Source organism: Syngnathus acus, chromosome 4 (genome assembly GCF_901709675.1).
Source record: "Syngnathus acus chromosome 4, fSynAcu1.2, whole genome shotgun sequence".
Taxonomy (NCBI): domain Eukaryota; kingdom Metazoa; phylum Chordata; class Actinopteri; order Syngnathiformes; family Syngnathidae; genus Syngnathus; species Syngnathus acus.
The window spans coordinates 5,028,130-5,050,979 of NC_051090.1; the positions used below are offsets into that span (position 1 = coordinate 5,028,130).

A 22,850-nucleotide genomic window follows, 5' to 3' on the forward strand; every position below is an offset into this window, starting at 1 on the left:
AGGAGGAGAGAGAGAAAGGGAGGGACCTCTTTGCCCTCCAGAAACCAGGAAGGGAATTGAGTTGATCTGCTGCTGCTTGGTTAGCGCATACGGGGGCTTTAAGCCTGCACAACAGTGACAGAGGCTGGGAGAAGGGAGAGAGAGCCACAGAGAGAGAGAGAGAGAGCGCTCCGGAGTGGAGGAGAGCGGAGGGCTGCGCTAATCCTACAACAAGCAGCACCACGGCCATCGCAGGTGAGCTAAAAGACAGCCTGCCATCCCCTCGCTGGCTGCCCTGGGCCTGTCAAGCAGAGGGGGGAGCAGGGCCAGCGGAGGAGAGTGGGAGGAATGAGGGAGGAGGTCGTGGAGGGGAGGTGGGGGGTGCCCTGAGAGGTGGGTCGCCTGTCAAGGTTCCTCTTTTTGACACTGCTGCACTTCCCTCGTACTGCTGGAGGATCTTAAAAGTTTACTGTTGCGACTTTTCAGGCAGGTGGAAGGCACTTACGGGAGGGGGGCGGCGAGCGAGCGGGAACTGTTATGAATTAATAATCAAGTCAAAAGCAACTTTTTGTGACAGCGCCATGCACAGCATGCTCCCCTTGTTGTTATTTAGGTCAGGAGTTTGAGGTGTGTGACAAATGTCATGCCGCCATAAGCGCATGGCAGAGACTGATGCTCAATTTCATTTTATTGTGTGTATTATTTTTTTGATGCCTCTACTTGAATACCTGGCAGCCCGCTAGCAACACACTCCAGTGTATAATTCAGCCCCCGGAGTGCTTGCGTTAAAACAGGCTGGGAGAGAGGGGGGGGCGGGCGAGGGCCGAGGGAGCTGGGGCTCGTAGTCCCGTGCCAGAGCTCCAAAACAGATCAAGCGGGCCGCCAGAACTCCGTTTCCCAGAGTGCCTTGCCCGTGGCAATCCAGGAAAAAGAGCAGCCGCCAGCCTATCCCGGCGAGGAGGTGCGGCGTGTGAGCGGCTCTCGGCCCAATAAGGGAAGCCCATGCAGATATCCCAGTTGTGGGCTGAAAATAGAGGGGGGTGGGGTAATGATGGTTGCTGGAGGGGAAAGGGAGGAGGAGGAGGGGGGGGGGTCTGTTTGTGAGATCAGGCAAGGGCTTGCCTATATGACAAGGGCCACTCGCAAGTTTCCTGTCTGGTAAAGCTCGAGCCCTGCCCAGAGACGCAGGCAGCAGAGCTGGCCCACAGGCAGGCAGGGGAGGCAGAGCGGGGGGGACACTTACCTCCTATTTGGTAAGCACACCGAAAACACACACATTCACACACACATTGTCTTGAGAAGTGAGTCAGGCAGGAGGGATGGAACTCACATCATGTTGCCAGTGAAGGAGTTCAGAGTTCTTGACCCACTTGCACACGAAGTAGGAAAAGGCAAATGGGTCAGTGTGCTCCGCTGCTTCTGTTCTCATGCAGCTTTTATTGCTTTGAAGAGACCTTCTTACGGTGTTCTCTCTCTGATATTATAAGTGTGGAACATTGAAGGAAGTTGCAAATTTGCAGTCAGGGACTGGAATTGTTTGGGACTCTCCGAACCACCTAAACAAAGCTGGATGATTGTTCGAAATGTAGATCATTTTTGGCATCTTGCTCCAAGCTCACCTGCCTCACTTGTGGTTCGTGCCTCACGTGGGAGCAAGGCTGGACGTACTCGTTGGACCCGTTCCGTTGTTGTATTTTTGTTTGTGGACACCGAGAGGGTACTTGTTGCTTGGAAGCAATGTGGTATGCTTCTTAGAAGGAAGCGGCAAGGACTTTTTTTAAAACATTTTTTTATTAAATCAGCCAGGTCTCAATGTCAGGGCGTACCACAGATAGCGCCATTATGATTGTACTGATTCTGTTCTTTTATGCTGCTTCTCAAGGTGCCGCTTTGGACCACACGGGCATAGTTGGCTCAAGCAAATCCCACCAAGAGGTTAAACTAGGACGCCATATGTGTTGAGTACGTAAGTGTGCACACACGCACGCATGTGTGTGCGTCTGTGTTACCAACAATAGATTCCAAGGGAATTGCAGGGGACTTCAGTGGCTGTGGGCTGGTCCAAGACACCACCCATCAATTTGGCGGTGAGGCTGAATACAGTTTGATATTCCTGTATGTTTGTGCCTCTACCGCTATAGCCAGAAACGAGCAGCTTCCGGCTGACTGAGAAGACAGGTTTTCCTCATGTCGCCGTGGCACTTTGAAACCTTGACTTTTTTTTTTTTAACTGTAATATACAGTACACTATCTAACCCTTTTTATTATTATTTTATTGTAAATTTCAATCTTGTGAATGAATGACAGTGTACAGCATTGAGCACAGTGCATTGCAGAATAATCCATGGTGGCCATCTTCAAATCTTTATATGCAAGACAGGCAATGTTTAAAGTCACACGACAGCCGCAAAAGTTGGATTCAAACGAGATCCCGCAAAGCTGACGCGTCAAGCCGTAGTGAAAGATATAGCTGCCTTCGCCGATCATGCGCAACCCAACGTAGGCGGGATATTTCCGCAACTACGGAAGGCAACCCGTAATTGTATAATTAGATGCATGACGGCGTTAGCAACTGATGTGACGATTTCTTTCAACATAACGAGGCAGGAGAACACCAAACGTTCCTAAGGCGGCAACATTACCCAAATTTCGACCAAAGTCGGAATGGGCCGTAGTGACCAACACTAACGGGCAAACACAACTAAGTGCTGTCATAATTACAGTAAATATTTGAACTGAACTGTAAAACATTCAAATGAAAAACAGTCCTTATGGCGTGCCGTCTCGTGTTTCAGAACCGCGGATTTTTACGCCGCCACGGACTGTTCGTAACCTCAAAAAATTGTATGTTGGGACGCTCAAACCAAGGACCCACTGTTATAGTTACAATATGCAATTTTAAAAGGCATGAAATTACTAGTTGGACTTGGTCTCCCCCGTTCTCTGCATTTTCGACAGAAGGCAGGAGCTTAGGTAGTGTGAAAAGGGCCATCGCCAATCAAGCTTGTTAACTTGATGCGGATCCATTTTTTTTTCCATTTTGCCCTTAACTCACAAGCGCTAGAAAATAATCACTGTGAAACGTCAAATCAATAATATTTGATTACTAGATTGGCAGCTAGCATTGCATATTAATTTAACTCTAAAAGTTTTGTTTGAATTCCGAACGATGCAACCAAATGTTGTCATTTCGAGGCAACCCTGCAAATGCACGATACATGGCGGAGTCCTCCTTTTGTTTTTTTCTAAGCTTCATACCAAGCTGAGTCATTTCTTTCCTGCTGCGTGTAAATTCATGCTAAGTCATAATCGAATGGCTTCAGCAGCCCCTTTCCCCTCACTGCAGTCTCACTTCCACCCTTGTGTTTGGTTCCCCTGGTCAGCTGCTCGGCTCGTAACCGCACAGACCCCTCTCTGTTGTTTCCCTGTTGTTGTCCTCGCGTTCTAGGGGCAGTCAAGGGGCTTCTTCTGTTCTCTTCTGGGACATTTATTATGGAGAGGGCAATGCAACCTGATCAAATTAGGGCGAGCGAGAGACGCTCGGGATGTTTTCCAGGCTGGGGGTTGAAGACTTTTTTTTTTTTTTTTTTTTTAATGCTCATGGCATGACGAAAAAAACATGCATTCATTAAAGGCTCTCGTCACACGCCCACTGCCTATTTGGATATTGCTAAAATAACTAGCGCAGCGACCACAGCCGCCTTTTAATTAAACAGAGCAGAGTGGTCAGGACGGCGGCATGTGACCAATGTGACACTGTTGATGTTGATTTAGGAGAGGAGATGGCTGGGTTGCGTTGGAGGTTGGCACGTCACAAGAGGACGGGCGGGGCGCCCTCAGCGGAAGTCCAGGAGGAGAAAGACAGAGAGAGAGAGGGGGGGGGAAGTGAGGTGATGCCCTTGCTGCTGAGATGGAGCAAACATAACGGCCGAAGAGGGAGGCTCACAAAGCGGGGACACAGGAGTTGAGCAAGCCGAGACCGGTCATCTGATTACACAGCGGCTTCTGTTACATGTCTGTTAGAGGCCCGCAGGAACAAGTCCTTTCCGTTTGGTCTGCGTGCGGCCTCGCTGGCCCATTCTCCCGTCCCGTCTGAAGCCATGTGTTAAGTTTTGGTCACCCTTCTCGGTTTGTAAGCACGTAGGCGTCACATTTGGAGACTTCGACTTTTAATAGTCAGCCACGCAAAAATAAAAGAGCGTTCGACGAAGTTGTGTGACCAATTTGTGGTTTTGATGCGCGTTAATGCAGCGGCATCGTGGAACCCTTGAACACAATCCGTTCATTGATGTTGCTTGACTTACAAGTTGTCGTTTCAAAATGAAGAGTGAGGATCATCCGGTGCCTAAAGCAGTGCCTCTGGCGGTCAGAGAGGATGACAAAATTTTCCCAGAGTAATTGGGATGAATGAATTGAATCCGCTCAGAGTCAAGCTCTTACCTTAGATAAGATGTGAAAAAGTGATATGATTTATGTAACATCTGAAATGTCATCAAATCAATTTAAACTCCACTAAGGCACTAAGTTGCACAAGTCTTATCTTCACATCACAGATACACCCCACATTGTTACTGATTTATTTTTTAAATACAATCTTGTCAGACTAGTATAGAAAGAAATGAATGACGTAATGTCAAACTGACTGACTGACGGCCACATAACAGAGAAGCAAAAGAAGATGGTTTGCAGAAAAATGCTGGCACCTAATGAAGATTTGTAGATACTGCTGGAATTAATCAATAGTGATACCAAACAGTCAAATCATTTCATATTTTGTTCCATTTCTGGTTTTTGTAGTTGCGGTGGCATCACAAAAAGACAAAGTCGATCGTTTACATGCTCATCGTGAGATATCCTCAAGTCTTGCGTAACATAACGTATAGTGACAGTTTGAAGTCCAAGTTGGGTTTCACTTTCGAGGCGTGTTTTACCGGAACTTTCTTGTTAAAATTAGAACGCTGGTGGCTTTCGACCATGGAGGTTACACTCCAATCAGCGACTGATTTCATCTGGATCTTGTTGGGATGTTTCAAATGAGTCATTACATCACCTTGAACTCATTTTTGCTGCATATTGTTGTCTGAACTCCTAGGGAGTGTTAGACTGCACCTGGGTTTGCATAAGGGCAAAATAACTTAATAACCCCCCAACCTGCTTACTCAAATGAATCTTTGCCCCACCTGTGGGCGTTGAGCTTTCCTCTCATCCAAGCCGGTTTTACCAGCTAAACCAACGAGATGCGAGTTTATCATTGACATCTGAGCCGGATTCCAAGACTCTTTGCAGTTATGAGCGTTTGTGAGTTTAATAAACCGGCCTCGCCCACCGCCTCTTCACTCACTTTGTGTGTTCACTAGCACTTCCTTACGAACGAACGCCCCGAGCCTCGGCGCGACTTTCGCAACGTGGGTTTTTTTTTTTTTTTTATCAGCCGGCCGCCCTCTTCCTGCTCATCTTCCAATAAGACCCATCACGTTTCCTTCCACGAGTCTCCTGGCAACCGCGAGTCACTTCGCTGCTGTGGTGCTTTTTCAAAATGTGCTTTTCCTAGAAACTGCTCTCTCGCCCCCTCCCCATTCCGAGTATCTTGTACTATCCCCTTGTTGAGTTGAAGCAGGTGACTCCCTGTTTCCTTAGAATGTTTTATCAGTTCAACTGAACAGAGATAAGAAGTTTGACTTGATGTCTGTTCTCTAGTGACAACTTAAGACCTTGCCTGACAAAAATGGATCTTTTGTGAGTAATTTCCTTGCCAAAGCTCGCATTCATAAGCCATTGTGTCCTCCAAATTTCAGAGCCGTGTGGCATTTTATCAGCTCGTGCCTTTTACATGGAACCAATCTGCTTATACGCTTGATCAGCACCAGGATCTGGTGTAATAAAAGTAGAAAACGGCGTCTTTTTACAGAGATCCCGATAAATTGCTGTGCCAAATAGCAACCGTGTGCTTTTCCACACCGATAGGGCATCGTACAATCAGGTAATGTGATGACATCACCGCGGGAGAATGGAGTGTCAGTTGTTGAACTTCACACTGTTTACACTCGTGTTGTCACAATACCAGCATTTTGATTAAGGCCCGACAGAATGATTAATCAACTGATTATGACACTGCAAACAATCGGCAAAATAATCGTCCAAATGACTGATGTTTGCTGATTAGTCTTGCCGTTATGTCCTCGAATAATTTACGGCAGTAAAACAGCTCTTATTATTACACGTACTAAATCCATACCTTGTATCCTTGAATATATCTAATGAAAATTGTAGATAGGGACATTCTATGGACACATTCAAAACAAAGTAAAACTTGTTTTTTTTTCCAAGCAATCTTTAGATGACCATTGCAAGTTAATGTAAAGTCACAATTTTGGGAGCTATTTTTTGCGTTATACCTTTTTCAATCCATCGGGTGATTAATCTGTAATCAGTAAAAAAAAAAAAAATTCTGCTAAAGATTGGCATCACCCTTTAAAAAATCCATTTTGGCCTGGCTGTTCAGTTGATAAAAAAATATCATGATAATAATCACTAGCGCCTTTCTTGAAATCAAAGGCCACTTTACACAAAGTAAACACAGCATGAAACAGGCGACCACACATCCCAAAAGCTATGTGAAACAAATGCAGTCATTAAACAGTAATTCTTAGAAACATTACAAAAGCACACTTAAGAAGCTAGTTACAACTTGTTTCGAATGATACAGTGCCTCAAGTTTGCTAAAATCTTGGAATCATTTCCGTAAAAGCGCTGGCTGTCTATCTCAAAGACGTCAGCTGCTCTCTAGCTTAACATTTTGTCTCGTTTGTAGAAATGAATGCTATTTGTTAACCAAAGACAGACTATTGACTTCACAGCGGTGAATATCTTTCATCTATGTTTCACAGCAGATCGAATACGAAGAAAAAAAAAATGGCCATGTGACAAATAAGCAAAACACACAAGTAACTGTCGCGTTATTGCAAGGGTGAAGCCGAGGAGTTCTAGCGGCGGTTTCTTAAATTGGACTAAAGAATGAGCCCTTCCCTGGAAGCAGAGCTGTAGACAACACACCCACTTTGTTACCTGGCTTTGGGCTGCTTGGCCCGAAAGCATGAATAAGTCATAGGGAATGTTCAAGCCACAAAGAGGTGACAGGATCAGGTTGGTTGTGGTGGAGTTCTTAGTCCACATACAGTCATCTGGGGACAGGTGGCTCCGGCATGCAGAGGAATCCCTCTGTGCTTCTTTGGCTCTCACTTCTAGTGCCCCGTGTGTGTGTGTGTGTGTGTGTGTGTGTGTGTGTGTGCGCGTGCGCGCGTGCATGTGTGTGTTTTATCTCAGCTCAGCGTCTTTAGCCCCGCAAAGCCGCGACCCGGGGTCAGCTCCTGTATGCGCCGAGGATAACGTGTACACAAGCTCGCAGCCAAAGCTCGGTCTAGTGCAGGTGCTTCAAGTCAGGTCTGGACGGGCCTCACGGAGATCACCTTCCAGCGCCAGAGGACGTGACCGGAGGCCATGTGGTCTCGCTCTCTCGTTCACCCTCGCATCCTGAGCCGTCGTCTCTTTTTCGTCTTTGTCCTCCCCCCTGTCGTCCTCTGCATATTCAGATGAGGCCTCCTCTAATACAATTTGCTCGTGTCCTCTCAGACAGCCTGGCAACCAAGTTCAGTGTAGCTCACCGCTTGCTCAAAGTCAGCTAGGATAGCTTCCAGCTTACCTGGAATGAGGACATGAAAGAACAAACCCTGGTGTGCTTTGGTGTGGCAGTTCATTTCACTCACTTAAGAATGTTCAAAAAATAATTCAAATCACATTGCAGGTTGTGAGCGGTGATAATTCCACTCTAATTATTAGTCTTCTATTTCTTCATAGGGGGAAAATATTTCCAAACTGCTTGATCATTGTTCCGTATTTGATCTTCTGCTGCAGTTTCATTTTGAGACTCTCGTCCAGTCATTTCACCCTATGACCCTGCTTCTGTAATGAGCACACCACTGTTTTAAGTATGAGGACATGCTCTGTGCTCCTTGCCTACCCCCCGACTTTGAAGGATGGGCGTAGTTGGTCGAACAATGGCAGGAGGAGAACGTGAATGCAGGTGAACAGGTGTGAGGGAGGAGAGGCGGCCAGGTTTGGCGGGTTGTTCCTGCAGCGAGCCAGCGTTTCATCCAAGCGAATCTGCCGCACAGTCGTATATAGAGTCGAACCGGCCCCCGTCTCACCCCCTGCTGCCTCTCCCTGGCAGATGGAGAGGGGAGGGTGGGCGGCGGTGGATGTACGATACGTGTTTGCGCGTGTGCATTATTGATGGCACCACGTTTTGCGTGCGTGCTTGCGAGTGTGTTGATACAGGAATCGAGGATGGCTCGTTGTGCCCCAACGAAAGCCCCCCCCACCCCCCCACCCCTCCTCCCACTGCGCGGGCTTCAGTCGATCATTTTAATCTCCCCCCCGCACGTGAGCAAGGGGACAGCCATTCCTGAAACTTGGCACACAGAGCTGGGTGGGGTAACCAGCTCAGACCGGATTGACAACCTCCCTTTTAATACTGTTCCCTTGCAGCTTGTTGCGTGTCCTCTTCCTCGTGGAGTTTTTCCACATGCAGGGTCTGCTGTGGCAACCCCGTCTCACTTTGTCCCGCTATCTTTTTTTTTTTTAGGGGAGGGCCCCTTCTTTATTTATTTCCTTCTTCCGCCTCCCTCGCTCTTTTCGCCAGCTCCCGGCCGACAGCCCGGCTCCCAGCATGCATTTTGATCCCCTCTGCCCTCTCCCTATCTGTCCTTCACGACCTCTTGCTCTAGTGCGCGCGCACACCCCCCCCCAGCCAAATGTGTGCGTAGGTGTTTACAAGGAGACACTGAGACCGCCACCTGCACGCATAACAGGAAGTACAGTCTGTAGCACAAGTTTGAATCCAATGAGGCCAAATACTTCACTGAATGTGATCAAATGTACAAATTGACCGAGCACGAACAACATTTTGGGTTGTAAAAGTTCACATTATCGAGCATGATTGTGGTTTGAGCGCCTGCATTTTGTTTGAACTTTGAAGCTAACATTTTTGGTTGAAAGCAACTTTAGTGCATTTTGACTTGGGGATCGATCATCAGTATTTTCAACTAAGAACATGACAATATATATACAGAATGTCTTGTGTTTTAGTTGCACTTTCACATGCATACCTTTTTTGCGGTTTGCTTTGAAGTAAACGTGCAGATGAATACATTACCGGAAAAATACTCAACTTATTGAGGGAGGGGCCCTTTTGTGCTGTATGACATGTTTATGATGCAATGAGTCTTTGATCATTTTTTTTTTTTGGGGGTGGAGTAAAGATTTATACACACTTTGATAATCCTCCATTAGTTCAAGCAGAAATACACATGAAGATATGTTTCTCTTGACAGTTCTGACTGAGAGTTGGCTTTGATTCTGGCTGATGCCATAGCTTTCTGGTATGGAATTTTACAATTGTCTTTATATTCTGATTTAAGTGCAGTGAAGATTTGGCATAGTTGACTTTGCTTGGCCGTTCTATAAAGACAGCTTTCATGAATGTCATGAATGTATTTAATTTTTCTTTTGGTTCCTTGATGCCGAGAATATTATCAACATGTTTGTTTTGAAGCTTCCTGTATTAATGTGTCTGTTTTCTGTCGTTCCCCTTCCTCAGACAGGCAGAGAGACGGACGGCAGGACGGATACACGGGTGGGGCCTGTGCTAGGCGGCTCGGCGGCAGGCTGGTGGAAGATGTCGTCCGGAGCCGGCGGGAGGGGAGGAAGGCGGCTCAGGGGAACGTCGGGCGGCGGAGGCCGAGGAGTCGCCGGGGAGGCCGAAGAGGGCCCCGTGGGGATCCCCTTCCCCGAGCACAGCGCCGACATCCTGGGCAGCCTCAACAAGCAGCGGCTGAGCGGGTTGCTCTGCGACGTTCTGCTGATCACGCAGGAGCGGGAGTTCCCAGCGCACCGCTCCGTCCTGGCGTCCTGCAGCTCCTACTTCCACAAGTTGTTCACGTCGGGAGCGGCCGCCGACCAACGCAACGTCTACAACATCGACTTTGTGGCGGCGGAGGCGCTCGGAGCGCTGCTGGACTTTGCCTACACGGCCACGCTGACCGTCAGCCACAGCAGCGTGGCCGACATCCTCGCCGCCGCACGCCTCCTGGAGATCCCGCCCGTTCAGGATGTCTGCACACACCTGCTGGACACCAAAGTGCTCTCCCCGCCGGTATGACACCATTCTGCCACTGCACATTGCATTTTAAGATTAAATGTTTTTATTCGTACTTATGTCCGGGAGATTTTAAAACACTATTCCACCACTTGATAGGAGAGTTTATTTGACATCACAGTTGCTCAGGGGTCGGGTAATGAAATTTCCAGTGGAATTAAATAGTCTTAAAGAATTGCCTTTGATATGCCTTGAACTGATGAAACACCACATATGAAATGTTTGAGTTGCATTGGTAAGAAACATCCTCCATTTGCCTTGGCAGGGGTCAAATTAAAATCAGTAATCAATTTCAAAGACGAGTAATAATAATCTCAACATTATCAGTGGCTCTCACCATGCCAAACGCACACCCACGGCCTTGGGGTTAGTTCAACGCTTACTCACGCTCAGCCAATTGCTTGTGCGGAGGAACAGCACGCTGTGCGTGTGTGTGTTTTCAAGCATAATATTACAGCTACACGTCCACATAATCAAGAGTAGCGATTGGCTCCTGTCTCAATGTTATCACTGAATGATCACGGCAGCGCTTCACTTGCAATCATGTAGGCCAAGAGTCAAATTAACTGAGGTCAGTTCAGTTTACGACTCGTCGCAGTCTATTAAAAACCCGCAGTATGAACACCTTTGTAGTAACCATCCACCATTTTGTAAGATGCTTCCAGATAACGAGACAGTCAACTATTGAGTGTCAGACCAATTTGCACGTGTGTGGAACAGTACAGACTGGTTTAAGCTATTAATACAACCAATTATGTTTTTTTTGGGGGGGGGGGAGCGAATTTTTTTCTCATTCTCCTTTTTTCCTCTCGTAACCTAATTGTCAACCGTGCATCTAGTGTACCTTAAATCTGTCTCCTTCCTTCTCCAGGCGGGTAGTGAGCAAAGAAATGAGGATGAGGAGAGGGGCAGAGGAGGAGGCGAGCAGGGAAACCAGGTGCTGGCCCGGGAGTTCCTGGAGTACTTCCAGAGAGGGGCGCACTGGGGCAGCAGCTGCAGCACGCCAGAGCTCAGGGACCTGCCCACGCACCTGCACTTTAACCACGGCAACGGCGGGACCCCCAGCAACGGAGCGCCCGGTGGCCCCGGTGAGTACTACTCCCCCCTGGCCCTGGCTTTGGCTCAGGCCCCCATCCACGAGCCAGAAGAGGAAGAGGACGAGGAAGAGGACGACGAGGACGGAGAAACGGTGCAGGGCAACGGAATAAACCTCGGGTCATTTTACTGCCCTCCCTCCCAGAACGGGCACTTCTACCTCCCCCCCGAGGCGCGGCCGGGGCTCGAGGCCCCCGAGACGGAAGATAGCGCCCTACAGCTGATAGCTAGGGAGAGGGGCTCGGCCAGCGCCCTCTTGCAGCAGATGATGGACTCCATCGAGAGGCAGAAGCAGCGCGGGGCGGCCGGGGAAGATCCGGGCGACGGGGACGACCCCGATATGGAATTTTACTACAATTACTTTAACAGCACTCAGCTTGAGGACACGCCTTCCACCGGCGTGACGTCGAGCGGTACGCCGCTCTGGTTGTCAAGAAGCAACTCCGGTCACGACAGAGTGGGCGGAGGGGAAAGAGGGGTCGGCGAGAGGGGCGGCGGCGGCGAGAGGAAGATGCGCTCCAAGGCCTTTCAGAAGTGTCCCATATGCTCCAAGGTCATCCAAGGAGCCGGCAAGCTGCCCCGCCACATCCGAACACACACGGGGGAGAAACCCTATGAGTGCACCATCTGCAAAGTGCGCTTTACCAGGTAAGCCCAATTAATGAAGCCACCGTATCACGTGGCACCGACACTTTTGGCCTTGGCACAACGACGCGGTGAGTGGTATGCATCTGCAGAGTCGGAGGCTTGGGCTTTGCATTAAGGGGCTAACGCAGTGTTTATTTTTGCATCGCTTAGCATCAGCTCCAACATGGTGATAAAAGTGGCTTTTATTGAGATGCTCTGCAAAGCAAAGTCCTCGACTCGTAGCGCAGGGGTCCTATAAAAGAAGGCTGTGACTGCCCGACGTTATCTAGGTGGAGGCCTGCTATAAAGTTCTGATACAGAAGGGGGGTTGCAAGGCCTGGATTGTGTGCTTCAGTGCAGCCATTTGAACTTTTGATCTCTGCCTGAATTGCCCACAGCAGAGTAGTTATTCCACCCCCCCCCACTCCACACTCGCTTTGTCGCTACTTTACCTCCATAATGAAATCTGACTTGCGCCGCTCGGATAAATGCGAGCAGAGTTTAGCGTGACACTTTGACTGATTTCCCTGTATCGAGGAAGCCCGTCTTTTCCTTGAAATCCCTTCTGTAATTAATCAGAGCACTCGTGCTTGGAATAGATGCAGCGGGCTTCAAGTACCTAACAACTTTTGGGACGCGGCGGAGACCGGTGTGAACCGAATTGCCCTCCTGGTTAAATTCGACCGGCAGTGGGAAGTGGGCTATTTGTAATCGTAATCCTGTTTGATCGGGGTTAGGAGTGCCGCACACTAGGTAATAAATCACTGCTGTCCTTAAGATAATTCAGCCCTGTCAGTGGCGGTGTTAACGCTTGTTCGTTTAGGGTACGGTTGGCGCAAATGATTGGCTCCTTGTTTAGTGTGAGAGCTAATCCATTTAAATTGCTTATGTTGTCAAATAGGGGGAGGGAAGGGCAAGAGCCAGTTGAAGGTGTCCTGATAAAGTTCAGTCCAAACTGGCATGTGACCTCCTGGGAGCTCGATTGTATCATTTACTACAATTCACAACGAAATCATGTGATGTTTAGAAGCTAAATTTAAGAATGTGGGGATTTAGTTGTGCCCAGTCAATTGACTGTTGCTTTGCTCCCAGAAAAGTTGGAACCATAAAAACATGCCACGGTGAACGTTGAGCTTTATTGTCAGGATACAGTCATGCAGATAAAGATGTACACTTTATGGTTTCGCCTCAGGCGACCTGGTTGACCTCACTGGAACTGGTGGTGAGCCAAATGTTTGGCCATGAAACAGAAAATAAAAGCATTTGCGGTGTATTTCGCTGACCTTGTAGGAATCGATGTTTTGATGCTTCTTCATTAGTGTTTATTCTGATGCCCTTTTGTGCTCCCTCCCTCCCTCCCTCCCTCCAGGCAAGACAAGCTCAAGGTTCACATGCGGAAGCATACGGGAGAGAAGCCTTACCTCTGTACGCAATGCGGGGCCGCCTTTGCTCACAACTACGACCTGAAGAACCATATGCGCGTTCACACCGGCCTGCGCCCCTACCAGTGCTCCAGCTGCTTCAAGACTTTTGTACGCTCAGACCACCTGCACCGCCACCTCAAGAAGGACGGCTGCAACGGCATCCCGTCCCGCCGGGGCCGAAAGCCTCGGATGCGAGAACCCGGGCTCCTGGATGCCCCCATGGGTCTGCTGAGCCCCGGCTCAGACACTAGCCTGGAGCCTCACATCATCAAGGAACAGCAGCTCTCGGAAGCTCTCAAGTCTGAGGTGGAGGGGGCCCGCGCACACAGCCCACAGCTCGCAGGGGGGGGCACACCCTGAGACAAAACCCTTAAGAAATAGACGGACGGACGGTCACCATCACAACGTCACTCTGCTCCGCACAGGAGGAAAAATACAGACTTCAAAAGGATATATAGATATATAAAAGCTAACTATGGCTCTATACAACCAAATCAGGGTGTCACAAAAGTTTGAATCTTAACATTTCTTTCTCCTTTTACTTTGGGAAAAACAAAGTAGACTTGAAAGCACTTGAGTCGGTTTAAAGAGCAACCAACGCTTCAAATCACACACCCGCGACGTGTCCACTTTCTGGGCCATTTTTTTCTTATCAATAATAATCGGGGGTTTTATACATTGGCGTCATGTATAAAGGACACTAAGAAACTATGCAGTTGATTTTAGGTTTTTATTATCGGGTGAGCTCTGAGCAAAGGTGTCTGAGCTCCTTCCGACAGCCGTACGGGTGAAGCGAGGACAAATCTTTCCCAGAGAAAACAGCTTTTCTTTTTTTTTTTTTTTTTATTCTTTTGCAGGTTTAGAGATGTACAGTTACCATAGAAACAACGTTGCCATAATATGGCATATGCAAGGAAAACTCACCACACTTGTGATGCAACATGCTCACTCGCTTGCTCTCTCACTCTCTCGCTCTCCAAATGCTCCAGAAAGAGTCCTAGACAAGGGTTTGATTGAAGTGTTACTTACTCGATAAGAAAAATGCGTTTTGTCTTAGAACGAGTCAAATCCACATGGGTGGAGGCTCCAGGTTGCAGGACGAGGGAGTACGAGGCTGGCTGTTTTTAAAACGCTACCACTGCCCTCCGACCTCTGTAATTTAAGTTTTCCTGTCTTAATTTGATTTTTATTAGTTGACTGGGTACTTGACACTTTATAATAATGTATACATGTGTATATACAGCATGGGCCGATGATGACATCCCCTGTTAACTGGCTTTTTCTGACGGGGGGGGGGGGCTGGACGTCGTGTTTCTCACAGCGTCGGCAAACAAACCGTATGAATGTTTGTTGAGCATAGCGTCACCAGAGTGAGGGGAGGGGAAAAAAAACACTTGATAGATCCTGTCTGAAAATGATTGAAATGATTGCTTGTGCTTTGCTTTGTGCAGCATGTCCTTGTGTGACAAGGTGCAGGTTTAAGGAACAAACAGGGAGACCAAATGAGACTGATGAAGAGAAAAGATGAGCACCTTTTTTTTTCTTCCTTTCTCTCTTTGTATAATTGAACTAAAGACATCCAATAGAAAGGTCGAGGGATATTGAAAGATTTTTTTTTTTTATTTTCTGTTGGAAATATTTTTCTTTTCACAACCTGGACCATTTAGAGAGCGGTATAAATACCTGCCCCGTGTTAGGAAGGCCAAACAGAAATGCAGCTGCTTCACAGGAGGAAAGGGGAAGGGAGGCGGATCTCGCCGTGTCTGATGCATTCCAAAAAAATAATCTCCCCCAGCTCAGCCACGTTTCCATGCAGGCGGAGGGTGGGGGATCGGATCACGCCTCTCCCCCCCCCTCTCTTTCCCCTCCCCTCTGTGGACCTCTAATGCCCTTAAGGGACACGATTATTATAATCGAGCCTGGTGTTACCGTGGGTGCATGCATGTGTCGGTGTGTGCGTGGCAGCAAGGGTCCCTCTGGCCACATCACCAGTGTGTGAGTCAGCCCCAGCCTGTTCAAACATGCACCTTGAGCTGTCAGCCTCAGCACACTTCCCCAGCCGGCTCTGCTAAAAGTCACGTTTCCACCGAGCAGTCCGCCTCACTGCACCGTGGTACGGTTTCGATCGCTCGTGAGGTAACGCAGGTGAACGCCAACAATTGTCTGAGCAGTGACTTGAGTTCCACTCTACAAAGCAAACTTTCTTTGCTTGCACAAGGGTGTTGGAAAATTGTACTGCTGGGTGGAAACAAGCCAAAGACAAATCGATTTTATTTTTTTTAAATTTGACAATGGGAGCAATCAATTATTTTGTTAAAAAAGTTTTTTAATTGGATGGGGGAATCGGAATCTTCTGAATGCTTTGTTTCCTGTAGCTGACGTCATGTTTTTACATCTTTCAACCACAAACTAGTTGAGCCTGATTCAACAGTACACTCCATTTTGGCAGATTTGTTCACGCCGATCCATTTTTCTGCCCATCCCCGGCCCGATACAAGGTCATCTCTGCTGTAACACCTCTCCCTGTCTTTAATTGCACCTTAATCAGAACGAGGCAGGATCCAAAAGCACTTTGTTACAACACAAGGGCACTTTTGTTAACAAAACGGGTACTTCAAGAGAGAGAGAGAAAAAAAAAAAAGTAAGTTGCAAACGAGATTGGCCCCTTTCGTCTCACGGCGGTGGAAAATAAAAGCCCTTCTTTTTTCTTTGTTTTGTTTTCAGATTTAACAACAAGCTGCCAAACAAAAAAAAGTTGCGCTCCAGAAAAAAAACTCAATAAAAAGATGTATGAAAATGTAACTGATTGCACTTGAAGTTAGCTGTTAGCGAGCTGTCGAAATCTCTTTAGTAGACGGAGAGCGGTGTGTGTTTGTGTGAGTATGCATTGCCTTCTGGTGGACTGGAGGGTCTGGGGACAAGCTTGTGTAAACAAACGTTGCCCCATCTGTTCCCCAGCTTCCCTCCGAAGCGTGCGACCATAACGGGCCCCAATGTTGTAAAACACCTCATCGGACAGTCGCTTGTTTACTTCACAGCTCTCTTGGCGCACATTTGCATAAATCTCGGTTTACCCTCGCTGGTCATTGTCGGCGGCTGTCCGGGTCTTGGGAGTGTACTTTTGAGTTAGTCCCCAATCTCGTAAAACAACAAACAAACAAAAAGCAACCTGATGTCTGTATACTGTCTTGAATAGGGACCCTAAACCAGTTTTGTTCCTTAACCTTTGAGCCATCTAAACCTGTGTAACTTTGGACCTTTATATTTCTTCTCGTCTTGGGGTGCTTTCACACCTGCTTACGTTCCTAAGTCAATTTTAATCCGAATTGAAACCGTCAAATCAATGAATCAGGTCCTGAGTGCGTTAATGTTGGATGTGGGCAGAGTCTATTAGGCCTTCAGTGCCAGAAAGGTGGCAGTAAACCAGTGTCTTGTTTGGGATTTCAAACCTGATAGCACCAAAGGTTGGTGCTTCAGCTGAGCGTAGCGCAAACGTTTGCACTAATTGTCAATGTTCTTGTCCTGCTGGTGAGAGACGGCTTCAGAAAGGCCACATGGGTGGACCTGGGTCGGTCCTGCCCCATAGAAGTGATCTTGTATAGTCTATATGTAATATACGTTGACTAATACCAAAGGAGAGTCAAGATATTTTAAGATGTACCAATTAAATTGTTGGGTTTGAAACCTCGGTGAATCCAACTTGCACGGTTCCCTTTGTGAAAGGTTCCACATTTTGGCCTCATTAGAAATATTTGGGCCGGTTTTTACGGTGTGCAAAGATATGGGACACACAGATGAGAGTTATGGATTTTCAGTCCAACTGATGAATCAATTTGACTTTTTATTCAATGATAAGACTTTATTTGTTCCATCGCTCTGTGATTGTGCTGACTGTGCGATTTTGCAATGTGGAGCTCCGGCTCGCTCCCACCAGGTGAGCCTTACGTGGGTGGGCCCTGTTTGACCAAACTCGCGTCTCGTTTTAGTTTTGTTTTTCTCCGCCCCGTGCTTTCAGACCAAACGCTACGAGCTGACGCTAATTGTGCGGCTATTTAAGCTTTACTTGAATTAATTTATTGTTTTTATTCTTACCTTGTTCAAAACTGAAGAGTTCTGCAGCCAATGTATCCATCCTAACCTCTCTGATTCTCGAGTGTTTTTTTCCAAATGGACCTTGACGTCTGTTTTTGTCGTTTTCTCTTTATCAAAGACTTTTTGCTGAATATATCTGATTAAGCCATAAAACAAGACCAACAACCACAATAAAGATTGTTTTATTTTATTTTGAAAGCGAGATGGGGTGACTGTTATGGAGCTTTGTGGTGGCAGACACCAGGAGGGACCGGCTCAGGGGCGGCGACTCTTTTGCTTTGTCATTGTGCTTTCGTAGATGATTGGTATTTGAGTTTTTCTCGTCTAGCTTGGAATGCAAGTGTGGCACTTACCTAAGCTCCGAAATAAAAAAAAAGCAAAAGAGGGCTAAACACCAGTCTTAACGAAAGATGAGCCTAAACGTGGACCATTTGTACCTCCTGGTTCTCGGCATGTACATGTTGGAGGCAGAGCCATTACGGGTGGGGGGTGGGTTGGGGGTTAAGTCGTAATGTTTTCAGGGTCAGGGTAGCACGTAAACTTTTAAGAAGGTGTGGCCAAAAAAAAAAAAAAAAAAAAACGTCCAGAAGATGCGGAATGTTGCGGGTCTCCTTTTTGCCTCTTTTTTGCAAGTACTTCTCAGGTGGAAACAAAACACTGCTATGCATTGGCTGTCTATGTTCGTGTCTCATACCATGCTCGTCATGTCGCCTCGCTAATTAGCCGACAAAAATACAAGGCTGGGCTCATTGCGAAAGTCTGATGTTGATTTCATAACTTGTTTGGAGGGAGACATCTCATGAGTTTCAGTTTTGAAGAGTAGCACCAGGTAGTGGAGCCCTGCGTCATGCAGCAAACATTCCATAACTTCATACTGTGATTCCCCCTCTTTCATATTCCGCACACGTGACGACTTAGCTTTTTTTTTTTTCCACTTCCTCAAGCTTTTGCGATTGTAAACATTAGCACTTTGCGATAAAAGGCCATTGTGTGTTTCGATGATGTCCTTTTTTTTTTTGTGGCTTCGATGATGCTGTTTCACTTCCTGTTGTGAGAATTACACTTGAATTGTTCGGTGGAAGATGGACGCCATATTGGATGCCCTTTGCTTGCTTGCTTTTTTGTTTTTTAAGGAGAAACATGATTGGTTCTCATTTCGGGAGACTCTTTTGAAAGCTGTGTTTAATGTCATGTGTAATACGGGAGTGGGCCAGAGCATTTGATGCAATCCTAAAAACAAACGCAACCTCAGTCTTTAGGAAAAGGTTCGCCACCCCCAATGTACAGTACAAGGCTGGATCAGGTATCCATCTTGAGCACTTATTTTTTATTTTTGCAAATCAGCGCAATGTAATTGCAGTCCCGTGGGAAGAAAGGTATTGATCAGAACATAACCTGGGAGATTAATAGAGATAATAGGCTATTTATTTTGAGCATTGTTCGTGAGGTTTCTGAAGTGGCCTATTAGCTGTCACATTTCTTAACATGGAGATTTGAAATTGTAAACGCAAGAGTCACATCAGGCAACAAAATATATGGCCATGCAATATCGGAATCAAAATTGTATGATAAAGGGGATAGAAAAATTTGGGGGGGAATATTTCAATTGATTTCACGTGTATTTTGTTTGCTAAGTGTGACTCTTGTTTCTTTAGTTCGCTCCACTTGTTTATGAAGCTTCAAGCAGGTGAATTGTTTTGGGGAGAATTTGCACTTTCTGATTATGAGAAAAAAAAATGTATATGAGACCACTACATCCACACCATCAAAAATCATGTAATTCCATGTTCTTTTTTTTGTTTTTTAATATATCCTAAAATGTCTGGCATCTGGTTGTCTGGTTTAAAGAATATACAAATCTTTCTATTAAAAAGAAAAACAATGGTTGCAAAGGTTGATTATGGATGTTTTGTTTGATTGATTTGACACAATTAATCTTGTTTTGTTTTTTTTCCAGCCAGAGCTCGCAGTTTACATCTCACAGCATATCAACGAAAATTTACATACAGTGAATGATGTTCCCCTATTCCAATTTATTAAATGGTTGTCAGCACACACCTACCTCGGATTAATCCTAAGGTAAGTTTACCCAGTGCAACTTAATTCAACTATTGGTTAAATTAATCAATGTCTGGAATTGACAGAATGACCAAAAACGGGTAACTCACGATTTTAAATCTTTACCCCTTCAGTTGTGTCAACCAAAATTGATCGATTTCCTTGCAAAGGCAATTTTATTAAGTTGCTTGTCTTTATTGTATCATTTAATGCAAAATATCTACATATATTCTGACATTATAATTTTATTTTATTTTTTCCATAACGAAGTATAGTTGTCCTACATTGAGTTGAAGTTCCTCCAAATTTATTCCACCACTAATTGAAGCAGTCTGACCGGCAGGTGGCAGTGTTGTTTCCGTTTAATTACTTAGAGGGAGGAGCAATCAGAAAGTTATGACGCTGCATGCTTAGTCGTCCTACATTGATTTGAAGTTCCTCCAAAATTATTCCACCAGTAATGGGAGCCTGGCAGTGTCTGTGTAGTCTGACCGGCAGGTGGCAGTGTTGTTTCTGTTTAGATACTTAGTGGGAGGAGCAACATCAGAATGTTAAGACGCTGCATGCTCTTCACCGCCTCCTGTGCCTTGAACTAACATTTGTACCATCACGGCAAGGCTTCATATTCTTAAGCACATGTTAGCAGCGCGGTGGAACTAGTTAACATCTCAGCCTCATAGTTTTGAGATTCTGGTTTCGGAGTTTGGCTGGAGACTCCTTTCTGGAGTTTGCCTCTTTTTATGCCATAGAAAATGAATGAATCCATTAAGTTGCATATTATGTTGTTATTTGGAGGTCCATTTGTATGTTTTGGGCCACCCTGCAGGAGAGAAGCTGTAAAGCGGGCTGGCCTTGTTGTCACCCCGACTTCCTGTTTGTCTCGCGCCATCTCCCTCAGGCCATCCTGACAGGTGACAGAGGTCACGGAGCAGCTCATTAACCCCCACCCTCACAGCTCATACGTTTTACAAACACACACACACTTTAGAATGCTGCACTAATAGCAGTAAAGAGAACTTAAGACCAACACTGAACTGTTTTATGTCATGTTGTCATTTTTGTAACATATATAGTTGTGACTGGACTAAGACTTTTTATGATACGAGCTGTCGTTTGCTCAATTTTTTTATTGTCTCGGTCGGTAGATGTGGTAGCAAACCTACTATAATGGCCAACATTAAAATACAGTTGCTTAGTAGGCCCAAGTGTTCATTTATGATATGACCTAAACACACTTTGTAAAGCTGACCTAAATATTGTTAAATCTATTGAAAAACTCAGTAAAAATTATCTAACTACACTTAGTAAAAATACTCAAATAATTCATCATCCATTTTCTTCTGCATAGTTACCAAAGTACTCTTAATATATTGTAATAGTCCCCAAAAGAAAATTAAACACCTCAGTCTATATAATACTAAAAGTTACCTAAATACAAATTTACATGGTCAGTCAAGGCACCACTTCCCGCGACATTAATGACACCACATTAGTGTACTCAAAGCTCGGGTCAAAAAACGGCACCTTTGGTGGCAACCAATCACACCCTGAAAGGTACAATAAAGTACTTGTTTGGCTGTTTTGTTTTGTTTTACGTTCGCCAAGCACAAAAACGGCAGGAGGTTTTGTTTTGACAGCTGTTTGTTTTGTTTGCAGGATTACGTTGAAATCACACACTATTATCCACCCCTCTAAAAAAAACAATTCTTATGACATTTTATCATGACATTACCAGTTTGCTTTGGTGGTATTGTAGCACTTTTGTGTAATATTTCAGTTTTATTGTACTGTGTGATTTTATTTATTTTTTTATTTTTGCGTCATAGTTCTTGCTTGTTGTATATTTCTTGTATTTTTTTTTTAAACTCGTCAATCCATTTATTACCTTTTTTGGAATTAACATTTGTTCTCGTCACATCACCACTTTTCTCAAAGTATTGACTTTTTTTCTTTTTTTTAATTATGACTATTCTCAAAATTTGGGGCTTTTTTAGGTAAGGTAAAGACTGAAATTGTAATGACTTGTTTTTAAAAAAAGATTTTTCAGCCATCTGACAATCCTTGCGAGGCAGGAAGTGACGACTCTAGACAGACACACACGCACTCACACACATCCAGAATAGCTAGTTTATTGGCTGGCGTTTGAACCTGTTGCCCAGATGTGTGGTCGGCTCCAGCTCATTAATTATTATATGTTTGTGATCTACCTTTTAAAACACGTGTCCAACGCTCACTCCAAACATACTAAAGCGGCATGAAGGGGGCTTCTTTTTGAGTGTTCCTACATTCAAGTGCGTCACGTCACTTGCTATGCAGGCAGAGCGGCATCATTAAGCCAAATGAGCCTCTCACTGCCCCCACAGTGAACACTCGGAGGCAATAATGTAGAAACACACACATATGCACACACAGTAGCCTCATTTTCAGCAGCGTACACCTTTCCCGGGGGGATATAAAGAATCCCCTCTGCTTTTGCGTTCCCCCTCCAAACTAGCACTTTCTCTCGGGCTCTGTTTTGTTCACATCAGGTGCTTAAATGGCTCAATATGACAATAATTAGGCAGTGAGCAAGACATGTGTTCTTTCTTATGTTGATAAGGGACATTGAACTTTAACCCCTAAAAAAAAAATCTCCCCCTTCATTACACCACCTACTCCGTACGCCTCAAGCCAACCCTATCCTCGACTGGTCCAGCTCCCTCCATGTGTGTGTGTGTGTGTGTGTGTGTGTGTGTGGAGGGAGGAGGGGGGGAGTTGTTGGTGGGCCGAGTCCAGGCTTGCAGCCTAGCCTCCGGCCAATCTCTTCCTCCTCTTCCTCCTCCTCTTCATCCCCAGAGAACAAGAGCACTGAGGTGCCTTTAAACCACTGCGGCAAAAAAAGGGGGGGGGGGGGGGAGAAGCCTGCAGTCATTAATATGCAAAAATGCAAATGAGAAGGTAATTAAGAGCCGGCGCTCTCTGGAGGCTCTTTGATTGCTAATGAATTCTAATCTGCAAGGAAGGGGGGAGGGGAAAAAGGAGGAAAATCACCAGAAGAAGACAAAATGGGGAAAACAACAATAACGACAGAAAAGGGAAGATTTTTGTCCGAAACTATTTTTGATTAGATACGAATACAGGAGGGGTCACAAAATTAGATACAAGAGGTGTTCAAAATTCCAAGACAAAGATAATCGATCTTGTAGCTCTTCCATAAGTCCTTCTAAACTAAGAATTTTGGAGCTGATCACCAATCAGCGAGTTTAAAAAATCTAATGTTTGATCAATGATCTGAGCAAAAAAATAGAGAACTACTGACTGCTCTTGAGTCATGGCTAATGAATGCAATGTCATTAATCAGTTTGGCATGTGGATAATGACAC

The 22,850-nt window shown here is 45.8% G+C and overlaps 1 protein-coding gene across 6 annotated transcripts; it reads left to right on the top strand.

Moving 5' to 3' along the window:
* The first annotated feature begins 31 nt into the window (after window positions 1-31).
* zbtb7a (zinc finger and BTB domain containing 7a) lies at window positions 32-19,322 on the top strand. Of its 6 annotated transcripts, none has more exons than XM_037249160.1 (5): window positions 32-234; window positions 1,862-2,066; window positions 9,635-10,189; window positions 11,064-11,935; window positions 13,284-19,322. In XM_037249160.1, exons 3-5 carry the CDS (start codon window positions 9,713-9,715, stop codon window positions 13,696-13,698), a joined length of 1,764 nt encoding a protein of 587 aa, XP_037105055.1. In that variant the 5' UTR covers window positions 32-234; window positions 1,862-2,066; window positions 9,635-9,712; the 3' UTR covers window positions 13,699-19,322. The 6 variants fall into 6 exon arrangements, with proteins under 6 accessions (XP_037105055.1, XP_037105059.1, XP_037105058.1 ...); XM_037249164.1 differs by having other exon boundaries at window positions 1,862-1,945; XM_037249163.1 differs by having other exon boundaries at window positions 1,862-1,941.
* The last annotated feature ends 3,528 nt before the right edge of the window (window positions 19,323-22,850 follow it).

Coding starts and splice junctions, on each gene's coding strand:
- zbtb7a (XM_037249160.1), top strand. CDS start 9,713: ATGTCGTCCGGAGCCGGCGGGAGGGGAGGAAGGCGGCTCAGGGGAACG. Junction 10,190..11,063: donor CCAAAGTGCTCTCCCCGCCG/GTATGACACCAT, acceptor TTCCTTCTCCAG/GCGGGTAGTGAGCAAAGAAA. Junction 11,936..13,283: donor TGCAAAGTGCGCTTTACCAG/GTAAGCCCAATT, acceptor CCCTCCCTCCAG/GCAAGACAAGCTCAAGGTTC.